Source organism: Carcharodon carcharias, chromosome 19 (genome assembly GCF_017639515.1).
Source record: "Carcharodon carcharias isolate sCarCar2 chromosome 19, sCarCar2.pri, whole genome shotgun sequence".
Classification (NCBI taxonomy): Eukaryota; Metazoa; Chordata; class Chondrichthyes; order Lamniformes; family Lamnidae; genus Carcharodon; species Carcharodon carcharias.
Window position 1 is genome coordinate 14519923 of NC_054485.1, and position 15332 is coordinate 14535254.

The 15332-nt window shown below is 40.4% G+C and overlaps 1 protein-coding gene across 9 annotated transcripts in view; it reads right to left on the reverse strand.

The window, feature by feature from the left end:
- Positions 1–14460, reverse strand: part of LOC121291418 (heterogeneous nuclear ribonucleoprotein R) — a 32069-nt gene extending 17609 nt beyond the window's left edge. For all 9 annotated transcript variants that reach the window (XM_041212570.1, XM_041212567.1, XM_041212568.1 and 6 more), the window contains exons 1-7: positions 14400–14460; positions 9672–9843; positions 7699–7817; positions 7252–7359; positions 5940–6053; positions 2757–2933; positions 2387–2522 (exon numbers count right to left, since the gene is read on the reverse strand). In XM_041212570.1, the coding sequence (XP_041068504.1) occupies positions 2387–2522; positions 2757–2933; positions 5940–6053; positions 7252–7359; positions 7699–7817; positions 9672–9831 (814 nt within the window). In that variant the 5' untranslated portion in view covers positions 9832–9843; positions 14400–14460. The remainder of the gene's footprint in view (positions 1–2386; positions 2523–2756; positions 2934–5939; positions 6054–7251; positions 7360–7698; positions 7818–9671; positions 9844–14399) is intronic.
- Between the last annotated feature and the right edge of the window lie 872 nt (positions 14461–15332).

Genomic DNA, 15332 nt, shown 5'->3' on the forward strand with positions numbered 1-15332 from the left:
GAGGTGTCTACATCAGTGTGCTCTCCAAGGTCAACTATGCACTGGTCTGACTGGATAATAAGAAACGAAGGAAGTAATCCAAATGATTCATAAATTCGAACATTACAAATAATTGAGGGTACAAGCAGAATTCATCAGGGTTATAATTAGAAAATAAATTTTGTCATTATAATCTTACTAAATTGATCACAAGTTGTTAAACAGTGTACATTCTCCATCTGATAAATTTTCACATGGGCTAAATACACTTGGCACAATACTAACGTTTCAATCTTTTCCTCAAGCTCAAAAGTGAAACAAGGTGCAGCAGCCTCCAAGCCACTTCCTAATTTATACGTGGGGATTGGGAAGTGCAGATTACATCTGGGGCAAATACAAGTTCCAGTGATATTAGTCTTAATTTGCAAGCAACAGGAACCTTAAAGTGAAATGAATTTGGCCAATCATAATCTATAGTGCAAACTGAACTAAATTCATTTGGCAAAGGATAGCTGGTAAAGGAAATTTTACTAGTTACAATTATTCAACATGGCACACTTGCCCAAGGTTTCTGATCGATATTTTTGCAGGGAAGCAGCAGCTATACTTGGCCAGCTATACATTAGGTGCCCAAAAACACTTATCTTCCATGCCCCACTACAATCATCTGTTGATGCACAGGAAAAAAATTCTCAACTTTCTTTTTACTGAATTCAAAACCAAACTGCACAAAAATTAAGAGCGTACATCCCATTCTCAATTCCTTGTGAACAGGGGAATCTTATATTTTATTATATGTTTCAATGAGATCACCTCTCATTCTTCTAAACTCAAATATAGGTCCAATTTAGTCAGCCTCTCATTATAAGACAACACTCTCATCTGTGGAACCAATCTAGTGAACCTGTGCTATATCACCTTAAAAATCTTTCCTTAAATATGGAAACAGTACTTCAAGAATGATCTCACCAAAGCCCTATACAATTGTCGTAAGACTTTCTTCTTGTACTCCAATCCTCCTGTATAAAAGACCAACTGATATTGAGGAGGCCTGTGAACTACTCCCTATTTTCTGACCCTTTTTATTTCTAATCTCCACCCATACGGTTTCTGCCTCCTGATCTTCTGAACCAAGATCCTTTCTCACTACTGTCTTTATCTCATCCTTTACTATGAGGCCTACCCTTCCTCCTTTTTCAACCTGTTAATAACTGAAAACTGTAAAGAAAAAATCTTGCATTTATATAGCCCCTTTCACAATCTTAGAATGTCCCAAAGCACTTTACAGTCAATTAAATACATTAAGTACAGTCACTTTTGTAACACAGGAAGTATCCTATCGTGGGATGCAGGCATCGTTGGCAAGGCCAGCATTTGCTGCCCATCCCTAACTGCCCTTAGAAGGTAGCGGTGAGCCACCTTCTTGAACCACTGCATTCATGTGGTCTGCCATGGTGCTGTTAGGGACAGAGTTCCAGGATTTTGACCCAGCGACAGTGAAAAAATGGTGATATAGTTCCAAGTCAGGATGATGTGTGGCTTGGAGGGGAACCTGCAGGTGGTGGCATTCCCATGTGTCTGCTGTCCTTGTCCTTCCAGGTGGTAGAGGTCAAGGGTTTAGAAGGTGCAGAAGGAGCCTTGGGGAGTTACTGCAGTGCATCCTGCATACAAAACACACTGCTGCCACTGTGCGTAAATGGTGGAGGAAGTAAATGTTTAAGCTGGTGGATGGGTGCCGATCAAACTGACTGCTTTGTCCTGGACTGTGTTGAGCTTCGAGTTTTGTTGGAGCCGCCTCATCCAGGCAAGTAGAGAGTGGCCATCATACTCCTGCCGTGCTTTATAGATGGTGGACAGGCTTTGAAGAGTCAGGTGTTGAGTTACTCCTCACAAAATTCCAAGACCCTAACCTGTTCCTGTATTGGAGTATTCATATGGCCAGTCCAGTTCAGTTTCTGGTTAATGGTAACCCCCAGAATGTTTTGATGATGTTGGTTGGCTGAGAGATAAATATTGGCCAGGTCACCAAGGAAAGCCCTCTAATGCTCTTCAAAATACTGGCATGGGATCTTTTACACTCACCGAAGGGAGCAGACAAGGCCACGGTTTAACTTTTCTGAAAGGCAGCACACCCTCAGTAATGCATTGAAGTGGTGAATAATTGGGGGATGGGTAATGGCGGGGGTACAGGGACCTCAAAGTAAAATTATGAGTAATACTTCTATTGTTTGCAAAATGTCACCGTTTTGTGAAGAAAATGTCTGCAGCTGTTATTCTGAGAATAAATCAAGAAACAGAAGTGGTGAATCAAGTTCTACCCAGCCCCAAGGCACACACAAGAAATAAAACCGATTTTTAAAAAAAGGTTTAAGTTGTTTTCTGCCATCTGGATGAAATCGGTCCTAACCTGTGACTTTGCTGAATTCTTCCATTATGTTTTCCTTGGTCTTGTTCTTTGGAATAGAGCCAACAAAAAGCCTGTTGTTGGCCACAGAAATGCAAACTCCAATGTGTTTACCAGGACGGATTTCATAGTTATCACACTACAAAATAAGAGATACAGAGGTTCAATTTATGCTAAAATTTGTGAAGTGGTTCTTTCCAATGTAGATAATTCATGTATTGTGATTTTTCAATGGAAACTTACAGCTTTATTGCACCACTTTGAGTAGAAAAGGTTGCTTGAAAAGCTAAAGAATTTGCAGTCTAGACAAAATTTGAAGTGTTTTTAAGTGTTGGTTTTGGAATAGTAGCATTAACATCGAAATGATTCTTACCAGTTTGACAGCCTCTTGTGCTGCATCCTTGTTGCAGAAAGTCACAAAAGCATAGCCACGGTTCTGACCAGACAGAGGATCCATCATTAGTCGCAGATCCCAGATAGAACCAGCTTTTTCAAACAAAGGGACAAGTTCATTTTCATACAAATCCCTGGGTATCTTCCCCACGAAGACCTAAAATATCAAAGCAATCAAATGGTAAATAAAATACAAGAAAATGTTGCTATGCCACACACAAGTATATTTTGGCTCAAGGAATAATATTAATGTATCTTTGCAGCATGCTTACAACTAAAACTGGATTTATGCAATTCTTCGCTTCATCATTGGAGATTAGAAATAATAGCACAGATGTATCTAAGGGGAAGCTAGATCAGTATTCAAGTGAGAAAGGAACAGAATGCTGATAGGATTAGATAAAATAATGTGGGAGGAGGCTTATGTTGGCCGTAAACTCTATTATGAACTGGTTGGGTCGAATGGTCTATCCCCCACTGTAAAATTACATGTAAGTCAAGTTCATGAAGCCTCAATATTGTGTTTTTCAGCCTTTACAATAAAGATGTTTTCTGGGCCAGTTAGTCATCTTCAGGGGTGGATCAATCCTGTATGGAAGACAGCTAACAAGTTAACAATTTGTGTTTAACGCATTGATTCTACATTCAAGGTACAGTGGAAACCTTCAATAGGAGCGGCAAGGAGCACTTACTATCAATCATTCTGTGTATTAGCCAGATTATGAAGTAAGCAGTCAAAACACATACAGGTACAAATTTTTTCAATCTCCCTTTTTCTCTTACCTCAACATTCTCCAACTGCTGTCAGGAATTTGAACTTTGATTTATGCAAGGGTATTTAAGATTGCAAGGTCGGGTACACATGCAAACATGGATTGGGATGCAACAGACAATGTTTGAATGTATATTGATATTTTAAGCTATGGGAAATTGGCTGTATTGTATATGTAATGTTATGTTTTCAGGAAAAGGCGAAGCCTTCTGATTTAGTTTTCTGCCCTTCTCTAAACATTGCCTTATGTACATGTTAAATGCTACTTCAAACTTCTTTACAAGCTAACTAAATAATGGGGGAGATGGTGGCATAGGTGTAACGGCACTGAACTGGTAATCCAGAGGCTCAGGCTAAGGCCTTGGGGACAGGGTTCAAAACCCACTATTGCAGCCAGTGAAATTTAAATTCAATAAATAAAATCGGGAATATAAAAGCTTGTCTCAGTAATGGTGACCATGAAACTATCATCAATTGTTGTAAAAATCCATCTGGCTCACTAGAGCCCTTTATGGAAAAAAATCTACCATCCTTACCTGGTCAAGCCTACATTTGACTCCAAACCCACAGTAAAGTGGTTGTCTCTTAATTGCCCCCTAAAATGGCCCAACAAGCCTTATTTCAAGGATAATTAGGGATGCGCAACAAATGCTAGCCTTGACAGCAACACGCCTATCCCATGAAAGAATAAATGAAAAGTCTTTCCTTCTGTTAAAATTATTTTAAAGAATAATCTGAAACCAACGCTGTTTGAAACTAAACACTTTTTTCTCTATGTCATCTAATTTATTTCCCTCCCTAACAGCACTGTGGGTGTACCTACATCACATGGACTGCAGCAGCTCACCATCACCTTCTCAAAAGCAATTAGGCATGGGCAATGAAAATGCTGGACCAGCCTGTGATGCCCATGAAAGAACTTTTAAGAAAATATCGGGCAGTCATTGAAATATGTTTCCATAGTCAAAAAATGTATATCAGAAGGAGAGAGGGGGGAGTTTAAAATTAGGGGTCTCCCATTTAAGATGGAAATAAGGTGGAATTTCTGCTCGGAGGGTCATTAGTCTTTGGAAGTTTCTATCTCAGCAAGTCGTTGAGACCGGCTCATTAAATGTATTCAAGGCTGAGTTAGACAGATTGTTTTCTTTTACAATCTTTAGAATATTGACCTAAACGGAGTTGGTGACCGCTTTGGTGCCTTCGGAGATGGCGTGTTTGGCCAGTTCCCCTGCAGGATGAGGCAGACGGCGCGCTGGATCTCCCTGGCCAAGATGGTGCGGGGTTTGTTGTAGTGAATGAGGTGTGAAGCCTCGGAGGCAATGCACTCGTAAACATCGACAATGAAAGAATTCATAACACTCATGGCCTTGGACGAGAACCAGGTGGACGGGTGGACCTGAGTAGCTCTGGCTGACAAGGGAATTAAGGGTTATGGGGGGACGGGCAGGCAAGTGAAGTTAACGCCACAATTAAATCAGCCATGATCTTATCGAATGGCAGAGCAGGCTTGGATGGGCCAAATGCCCAAACATGCTCCTATTTCCTATGATTCTTATGCTGACATGCAGTACCATAGGTGGAAGCAACCCTGCAATGTGTCTTTCAAGTAGTCATGTCTCATGACCATGTTGATATAGCAAGCATTATCAGGTTACTTCACCAAGCACATATTACAACTGAGGTCATTCCTGTCCTCACCAGGCACCCACACTGGAACACATCATCTCACTGGATCAAATGGCAGCACTCTCATCCAAGTCACAAACTTGTGGGTTAAATCCTCACTCCAGTATTTGAGCATAGACTCTAGAACTAGATGGACCCTGAATGAGTGCTAGATTCAGATGTGTCATCCTTTGCTTGAGATGTTAAACAGAAAGCCCATCTGCCAGCATCCTGACAAATATGATTCTCTCATCGACATCCCACAAATACAAACTGGTCATGCAGCACAGTTTACTCCTATTAATTCAATTGTCCTTTTTACTCAAAGAGTTAAATTATCCGCTAGTTCAAATTATGTTAACAAAAACATAGCAGTTGTTTTATATTTAATTCATGCTACACTCAAACAATTTAGTAAATTTACTGCTGGCATAAAACTGTGCCACAGTAAAGTACACGAGGGATTTGGAGACAATGAATCACTGTCAGATACACTAATTCTAACCCTTCAAAACATTACACACTGATTTCACATTCATGATTTTTTTTTGCATACCTATTCCCTTTTTAAACTTAAGTGTTGAAACCAGGAAATATCCACTTTCCTTCAGCATCAGATCAAGTACTAGCTGGAAATCCTCATGTTGAATTGCAAAACATCCTGAACATCATTGAACCAGTTCAATAGATCATAGGACTGACAGCTCATCATTGTACATTACTGACCTCTGTTCCGATTCCAGGCTGTGGACCCGAATGCACACTATCAGGAGGAGGACCACCATACTTCCTTTGTCCTGTAGTTACATCCAAAGTGTAGCCTGTCCGTTCCAGCAGTGCCTAAATGAGCCATTAACAATTCATGGTGAATTTGATATCAGTATACATTAATTAGAAAATGTGGTTAGTATTAAGATTCTCTCTCTGAAAGCAATGCAAAACAGGTAAAGTCGCAAACACGTGCAATTGAGAGTCAACATTCAGTTACAGTCAAACCAACAGAGCAATTTAACTGACTAGTCTCATATGTATTTCTCTTAGGAGAAATAATGGGTTTGATTTATTCCAAATGTTCACACTGCTATGTTTCAGTTGTGTCGTGAATCCAGGAAGGCTTACATTATCCCAGAAGACTTTAAATATCTCCAAGTTTTCTACGACAACATTAGGAGTATCCTACTCAATGGACATTTACCTCTCATCTATACTTCTCAAAATGAAAATGGCAAACATATTTAAGATGATCCCAGGACTTCAGATATCTTACCTCCTGCAATTCTCATCCTAAACATCCCCTGACTTGCTTTTTCTCTTTACAACTTCAAAATCCCATTATAACTACATTCCTTGACTCCATCCCTAACTCTTATCCTAACTGGTTACTGCTCCATTTGCAAATTACAATAGCATTCTTGCTACACGAAAACTGTAATATAAATGCAAGTGTTTTCTAAGCATACTAAAGTTACCATGTAATTGCATTATAAAATGACATGACAGAAGAACTGGTGTCCACCAGGAAACTCTAAGCATACATTCAAAGCAAAACCTTGCTAGCGACATTTTAGTAAGTATACTCAAGAACTGGGAGAGTATACTGTTATATATCTTGGATCATATATTGAACACATGTTGAAGAACTGCCTATGTATGTAAGAAATACCTTTTTTACTTAACCAAAATTGACTGCAGGCAAAATCTATGGAGAGGTGAAAATGACTTCATACAAAGACTCAGGAACTTTATAAAGTGTCCTCCATGTTTTTAACAGGCTTTGGCAAAACAGAAAACATAAACTTGATGCTGATGTCAGTCAGCTAACAGGTTGAGAGTACAGTCAATCTCCAGAGGAGGGTAACATGTTCAATATGGAATCCAAAAATACAAATAGTACTATGATGCTTTATGCAATTAATTAATTCAAACAGATATTTTGACTGACTTCAACCCCTCTGTATCAAATGATCCCCTACAGTAGCTAGCAAATTTCACAAGGTCTTCACTGAATTTGACACTCATTTTAGAAATGTGTCTATACCTTAATTTTTGACTCATCTGGACCCTTCGTAGCATCCTGTACTTTGCTACCTTGCTTCTCCCGCTGCCTGTAGGTCTTCATTACTCCACACAGAAAGGCACTTTTATTCTGAAAGGAAAGATTGAACCAATAACATGAAATTGCAACAAAGGCTGAAAGCATTACTTGAAATTCAAGCCAAATACAGAAAATTTTATTTCATGATACTAAATATTATAAACTGGATCCCTTTGTCTAGTTCTGCCCTTTCTCCTCTATAGTTATTGTTCATTTAACATTTTTATTAGTTTTCCTTTTGACATTCTGTATCTTCCCTCCAACTATATGAAACTAAAGGAAAATCAATATCAATTATCTTTTAATTTCTCAGATGTCACAAAGTACAAATTGATCCCTTACCACTACAACATATCAGAAGTGCAAACTCGTATTATCAGTATACGTTACCTGCACGTGTGATAGGTCACTTTCCTTAAACTGCTGCAATACGGACAGTGCTCCTTCTTCATTGAACTCTCTGAGGGCATCAATGGCTCTCTCATCAAGATCAGCATAAGATACTAACCCTGCAAACAAAATTTGAAGCTTAAGTGTTAGATAATAATAGCCAAATAAATTTTAAATGTATATAAATTCATATATGAAAGTGCGCCAATTTCATGATCTACTTCCAAAACTTATGCAACTACCTTCAAGGAACCAGGGACAAAAAGAAAAACAACATAATTATTGTTTCTGCCTCATCCAAATCTTCAGATCAGTGTCCATATTCTTTGGGACGTTTTAACATCATTACCAGCTTCTGCTTAAGCTGCCATGAAGTGCTGAGCTCAAAGGCTGCATTCTGAGTGATAACATTCTAATGCCTACTTTAGACATTTGTACATTTTAATATACTAAGTACAGTAATGCCCTTCAGCACACATACAATGAAACAAGATACAAATCTAATTAGATATAATTCACGCTTGAACCATGTAGACACAAACTCATCTTTAATATACCATGTCTACATCATGAGCTGGTTACATTTTAACTACATATTCTGTCTCATCCAGGAATGGAATCCATCTTACACACGCAATTCAGTCCCTAGACCACTGTTGATAATGTTCTAAAAAGGGTATTTTTAATTAAATATGTCTAGATCTTAGCTGTATTTGAAATTTCTATCAATGAACACTAAAACAAAGAACTGGAAACCCAAACTGTACAAGTTAAGATGTACAGTTCCTGCAGCAGTAACCAACTATGGTAATTTTATTTTAGCAATTGGATTTTCAAAATGGAAGGCAAAATGTTGCAGAGGTGAAAGCCACTAACATAAAATTCCTCTTTACAATTTTACATTCACATTTCTGGATTATTCCATTCTCTTTACCAGTAGGTAATATTTCATAACCAACACCGTCTAAAGGTAAAAACATAAACAGAAATACCTGGAAAAACTCAGCAGGTCTGGGCAGCATCGGCAGAGGAGAGCACAGTTGGCGTTTCGAGTCCTCATGACCCTTCAACAGAACTGTTCTGTTGAAGGGTCATGAGGACTCGAAACGTCAACTGTGCTCTCCTCAGCCGATGCTGCCAGACCTGCTGAGTTTTTCCAGGTATTTCTGTTTCTGTTTTGGATTTCCAGCATCCACAGTGTTTTGTTTTTACCTTCTAAAGGTATTTTAATGTTTTTCTTTATGCTTCATTGTGCACTTAATATCAAATTAACAATAATAACAACAGCTGACTTAACACCCGGGGAAAATGTGATGCAATTAGGAGTACAAGGTACAGCAGTCACTTAACCACTCTGGGCATTTGATGCAATGCCACAAGTTTCAAGTTAAATAAGGACTGTATTACTGGAAGCAGATCAAAACCACTGATCATCACCTTCAGCGGGCACTAAAACATGCTGTACAATTCCATCTTATGGTTCTTTATGCCATAAAATAAACATTAGCAGTTTAGGTAGGGCTCAAAATTAGGAAATCTACTAGACTAAGATAATTTCACAATTAACCTAAAGGCACACACTCATATTGAAACTCTTCAGAATAACTACCTATATGTTCTTTTTTTGTGTTTGCTTTGTGTGCACAAGTTTCAAATACCTGTGAAGATATAGCAAGCTTGTTTCAAACATTTAATTCAGCAGAAATGGCTATCATCAGCCATTGCTTCTGCTCTCTATGGTTCTACTGCTTTAATTTTGAGCCCTACATAAACAAATGACAAAATAATGCACTACCAATACCACTAGAAATGCTGGCAAAAATTATACACAGCAATATCTTTTGAATTCAACAAACGCATCAAGTGTCAAATCCATCTCAAATTTGTCAGCAGCAAGTCAGGAGTTTTCCAGTTACATATCATTTTCAGGTTAAAGCAATATTTTGGACTACTAAAACCAGGGCATATTATACCTGTTTGAAAGATATCATCTAGCCTTTCTGCTACTTTCTGTGGCAAGCCAGCATCTATTAGCACCTGGTAGTGTTCTGAATGAGTGACAGCAGATGAGGTATCCATGGGTTCTTCCTCCTCCTTCACCTGCGCTGCATTTCCATTCACCTCAGTAGCCATTTCTAATTACAGCTGGAATGAAAAAAAATACTATTTAAGACCATTTTTTTTCCTCTGCATATCAGATTGTCACAAGGCTTTATTGCAAAATGCTATGTAAACACTGGGACTTGGGGTGGCACAGTGGGCTAGAACACTGTTCCGTCACCTCTGGGACCAGAGTTTAAATCTAGCCCAGATAAACAAGATGAAAGTTTATTCTATCCTAAAGGGTCCTAAGTGAAATGAGTTTGGGCATTTCCCAATGGACTGAAGTCCATAATACAAAAGCTGCCCACTATTCACCACTCAGCAACAGAGATGGCTAGTGTAGGAAATGGAAATGTCACGCTGGTTCAGTAGGGGTCCTCTAAGCTTAGAAGTCAGGCACCTTATCAAAGCTGCAGAGAGTGGGCTCAATGCTACATACCCAACTGGAACTATGCCTGACCTGATGGTGCTTGATGCTGGTACTTGGAACAGAGGTGCACCTTCCAGTACTGTGTTATCTCAGCAAAGATGCATCCAGAGCAGTTATTTAACTCTTCAATAATGAAGTAAATGAACCTGATCAACCCTACTGGGATCACTCCTATTGATGAGTACAAGCTATTCATCAGAAATTCACAACAAAAACTAATGCCCAGCAATGTAAAGGTCAAAGTTCCTGGACAGCAGAATTTTAACTCTATCACCTCTGGAATTATAATTCCAAATCAAGGCATTAGCATAATTCTAAATGAATGCTTCTCTATTTCAAAGAGTTTTTAACTGAATGAAAGAAAATAATACTATACAAACCTTAAAATAAAACTACTACATTACTTGTAGCTAGCCAAAGATTTCATACAAACCGCATTTGCACAACTTTTATTTCTGAATGGCACATATATCAGAGAACAATACAAGACAGGTCAGCAAGGATAGTCAAAGGAAGTTTGGAGCTGATAAGAGTCCAAAAGAGAAAAAAAATCTTCCACAGCAGAGACCGTGACTGAAGTACTGAATGAGAACTTTGCAACTTTTTTTTAAAGCCAAACTCCTTTTCAAAAAGAGGACAATACGAATGTCATAGTAAAGGAAGATAGATAGAGAAATACAATAGGATAAAAATAGATAAAGAGGTACTTAAACACTGGCAGCTCAAAAGAAAAATGTCACCCGAACCAGATGGGATGAATCCCAAGTTGTTGATAAAAGCATAGGTGAAAATAGCAGAGGTCCTGGCCACAATCTCTCAATCATCCTTGGAAATGGAAGTGGTGCCAGAGGCTGGAAGGTGGCAAATGTTACATGTGCGTTCAAAAAAAAAAACAGGAGGGGGGGGGTTGAAGCAAGAGATAAACCCAGTAACCACAAGCCTCTCAATCTAACGCCAGTCATGGGGAAATTAATTTCCACTTGAAAAAACATGGATTAATGAATCACACCTACACAAATTGCCCCATTTTACAAACTCAATTGAGTTCTTCGATGTAATAATGGAAAGGATTGTTGATGGTAATCCAGCTAATTTTATGTACAGACCTCCAAAAGGCAATAGATTTAATGCTACATCATAACTTGTTAGCAAAACTGAAGCCCTTGGGATGCAAGGGTATTGCCAGAATGGGTATAAATTTGGCTAATAGACAGAAACCAAAGTAGGGGAAAGTAGTTTCTTTTAGGTAGGAAAGAACTATACAGTGGTGCCCCTCAAGGGTCAATACAGTTCTACTAAAGGTTTATAAATTACTGTGACTAGCCCTCAGCTAGAGTTCTGCATCTAACGTAAAGTGCCACATTTTAGGAAAGGATGCCAAAGCCTTGGAAAGGGTGCAGAGAATTATATCAGGGATGAAGGGCTTCAGTTATATGGAGATTGGAGAACTTGGGTTATCTTCTTAAAGCAAAGAAAATTAAGGAGGGGTCTAATAGGGATGTTCAAAATAGTGAGTGAGTTTAAAAGAGTAAATGAGGAAGAACTATATATATATAACCATAAGGCATGGATGTGCAAGTGTGTAACTTGCAAAACAATGGCAGGAGAGGGAAGAAAGAAAAGGGAAAAGACAAATTGGATAGCTTTCAAAAGAGCCGCCACATGCATAATTGGCCAATCGATCCCCTGAGCTATAACGTAAATGAATCATGGAAAATATGTAAACTTGCAGCTAACAAAGAGTTCTTTATTCTCTATATTGTGATCGCCATTTGCCTACCTATTACCTGGGAGGGGAAATGTATATTTCTGCATCAACCGGATATAATTACTAGTGTTTAATTTTATTTGCGCGGGATTTTTTTTTTACATACCGAGCACTTAATCCAATAATTAACATAGCTATATGCACAAAAAGCACATGTAATATGTAACCTGATTTGACAAGTCCTATTATGAATTAAATCACTCCTCTGACCTAATAATGTAAATACATGAGGTAAATTTGGATTTATGTCCTCTAGTAAGCATTTTTAAAAAATTTTCTAATAGCTTGTTTATCAGTAAAGCACCTTTCATGACCTCAAGATGTCTGAAAGCACATCATGGCCAAGTGATTACTTTTGATGGTGTGGAAAATAATAGTGATTTCCAGTGATTTTCGTTATAAAAATTTATAGATCGATCGTTGTTTGAGTAGAGTTTAAAAGAAACATTCCAAATTGTGTCAGTTTGAATGCTTGGCTATGGATATTACTACTCAAGCTGTGGTATCAAGTGCACAATTTCTGAAGTTGTTTAAAGCAAATTGTACCATCACAAATGAAACATGTAACTTGGAATTCACACAAACCAATTCAAAACATGAATCCAATGAAACCTTTAAGTAAATATTGCTTGGTATTTCAGATTAAACTCTCTGGATTGAAATCAAATTATTTTGAATGATAAAACAGCCTTCAGCACTCATCAGCAATACAGCAAAAATTACAAAACTCCCACCTCCAATTGTATAGTAATTTAATAAATCACTGGCAGTTTCAAGAGCTACCATTTCATGTTTAAAACGAACATGTAGGCAGTATCACATAGATATCAACATAAATCCTTGGGGAGATTTATCCAGTGCCTAAGCTAACTGAAATATAGTTAAATACATGGCCCACTGAAAAAACACAAATTAAAAATCTAAACCACTATGAAAAGCTCAAGATGTATTATGCAAGCTCTTATACCTTTATCCGCACAAAACTCCTTTATTATGTATACTAGATAGATGGAAACCGTGGTTAAACTAAGTAATACATTTTCCCCTAGCAAAAGGTGTTTTGGACATTAAAGCACAGTAGCAAGTTCACAATCTGAAGATTCCAAAAGCTTCATGAAACTCCAAAAGCACGTGGACATAAAACTCCCATGCAGACCAAGTCTCTCAAACCTTCCATGACCAGAAAAAAAACCGCTCACTCTTACCACGAAGCAAAACTATTTAATCCACGTGTACTAAAATGCCCAGTTCGCCCATGCGTCAACTCGGCACAACAATGAGAAGGCACATGTTGCATCTACAGTTATCAAACCAAAAAAAAAATAAGAAACCTACTCTAATAAGAATGATTATTTTTTTAATTAAAAAAAGCAGATAAATATTCAATCCTCATTTTAAAAAAAGCTTAAGTTAAGGCTTAAAGAATCCGACTGTGTGTTGGGGGGGGGGAAAGAGATAGAAAGATGAGGATCGATATTCCTCCACCTTACCCCACACATATTATGTAGAAAACGTTAACGAGGGAGCCCCGAATTGATAACCCGGGCAATTCCTGGATAGGAGACAATATAACACGGGGGGGGGGGGGGGGGGGGGGGTGGAACAGACAGCCCAACTCAGCTCAGATCCTCTCACCCCCCCCCCCGCCCCCCACACCCACCCCCAACACCATGGGCTGAAATACGAAAAAAAAACGCGCCATTTCTCCTCTCCAGAGTTTGGGGAACCTAAGGCAACCCTCGTACAGGAAAAATAAAAGAAAAATAAACCACCCCCCCCCCCCCACTACCTCCTGGCAAAGCATTAATTTAAAAATTATAACAAAAGAACAAAGGGCCGGATTGCTGGGGAGGAAAAGAAGAACAATCGCTTCGGGGAATTTCAAGATTTGCCCGAAAACTAAATCGATTCTATATATATATATATTGTTTTTTTAAACAAAAAATGTTGATGATTTAAAAAAAAACACACACAAGCTGGGGTCGGAATCGCCAGTGGAAGCGGCGGGTTGTTGCTCAGGCCTCTCCGGTACCTTTCGTTTTGTCTCAGTTATTAACCGCCCCCCCCCCCCCCCTCTCTCCTAATGCAAAACTGCTGCAGCCGGAGAAGCGTCCAGAATAATTTGCAAATCGGATTTATTTGCAGGGCTTTTTAACTCCCCCCAACCCCCATATACACACACACACACACACACACACACACCTACACCCCGGGGCCGAAGGACAAAGTGTTGGGGCCGGGTCCGGAGCCAAGGCCGAGGCCGCGGCCTAGCGCCCAACGGGGCAACTGCGCGGCTCCACGGCCTCGGCTTCACCGCCAACCCCCCCCCCCCCCCCCCACACGGTTAAGATCTCTCTGCCTGTCCCGATCGCCAACCAATCCCCCGCGCATACTTCTTACCGTCTCCTCCGGGCTGGCGGTGCGGTTCTCCCCGTCCCGTCCCGTTTCCCCCCCCCCCCACCTCCACCACCCACCCCCCGATCGGATTTGTTGATTTCTCTTTTTTTTTTGGAAACAAGGTTGAAGCTGTCGCTAAAATGGCCGCGGACGCCTCATGGATCCCGCTCCCGGCGCGACACGGGGCTTCCCAGAGCCACCCGCACGGACCGGACCCGCCCCCTCCTCCTCCTCCTCCTCTGCCTCCCCACCAGCCCCAATCATCGTCACCCCCAGCAACACGCTTGCCGGCCAATAGCAGACCCCGATAGGAGAGAAAGGGGGAGGGGCCCAACCGTGATGCGCCGCCGGCCAATGGGGAGCCACGATAAGAGAGGGCGGGCAGCAGGCCGGCGCACGTTGGTGGGGGTTGGGGGGGATGAGTGAGATGGAGAAAGGGTGATGGGGAGAACAAGGAACAAAAACCGAAAAATTGCTGGGAAAACACAGCATCTGTGGATAGAAAGTTGGAGTTACCGTTTGGGTTTTCTTTCTCCCCGCAGATGCTGTCAGACTGGCTGAGTTTTTCCAGCATTTTCTAGTTTTTGTTTCAGATTTCCAGCATCCGCAGTATTTTGCTTTTATCTTGGGGTAAAGAATGAACAAGTACGGGGAGGGAGAGAGAGAGAGATAGGAGCGTGTGGGGGGATGGGGGGGACGTGGAGTGGTGGGGTACTGGGAGGCAGGGGAGGAGGGGGTTGGGGGGAAGACAGTGGGGGATAGGTAGGGAGAGATACTGAGGGGGACAAGGTGGGAGAGAGGGAGGGGGATAGGGAGAGACGGGGGCGACAGGGAAGGAGGGCGAGGGGGGGGACAGGGAAGGAGGGCGAGGGGGGGGACAGGGAAGGAGGGCGAGGGGGGGACAGGGAAGGAGGGCGAGGGGGGGGACAGGGAAGG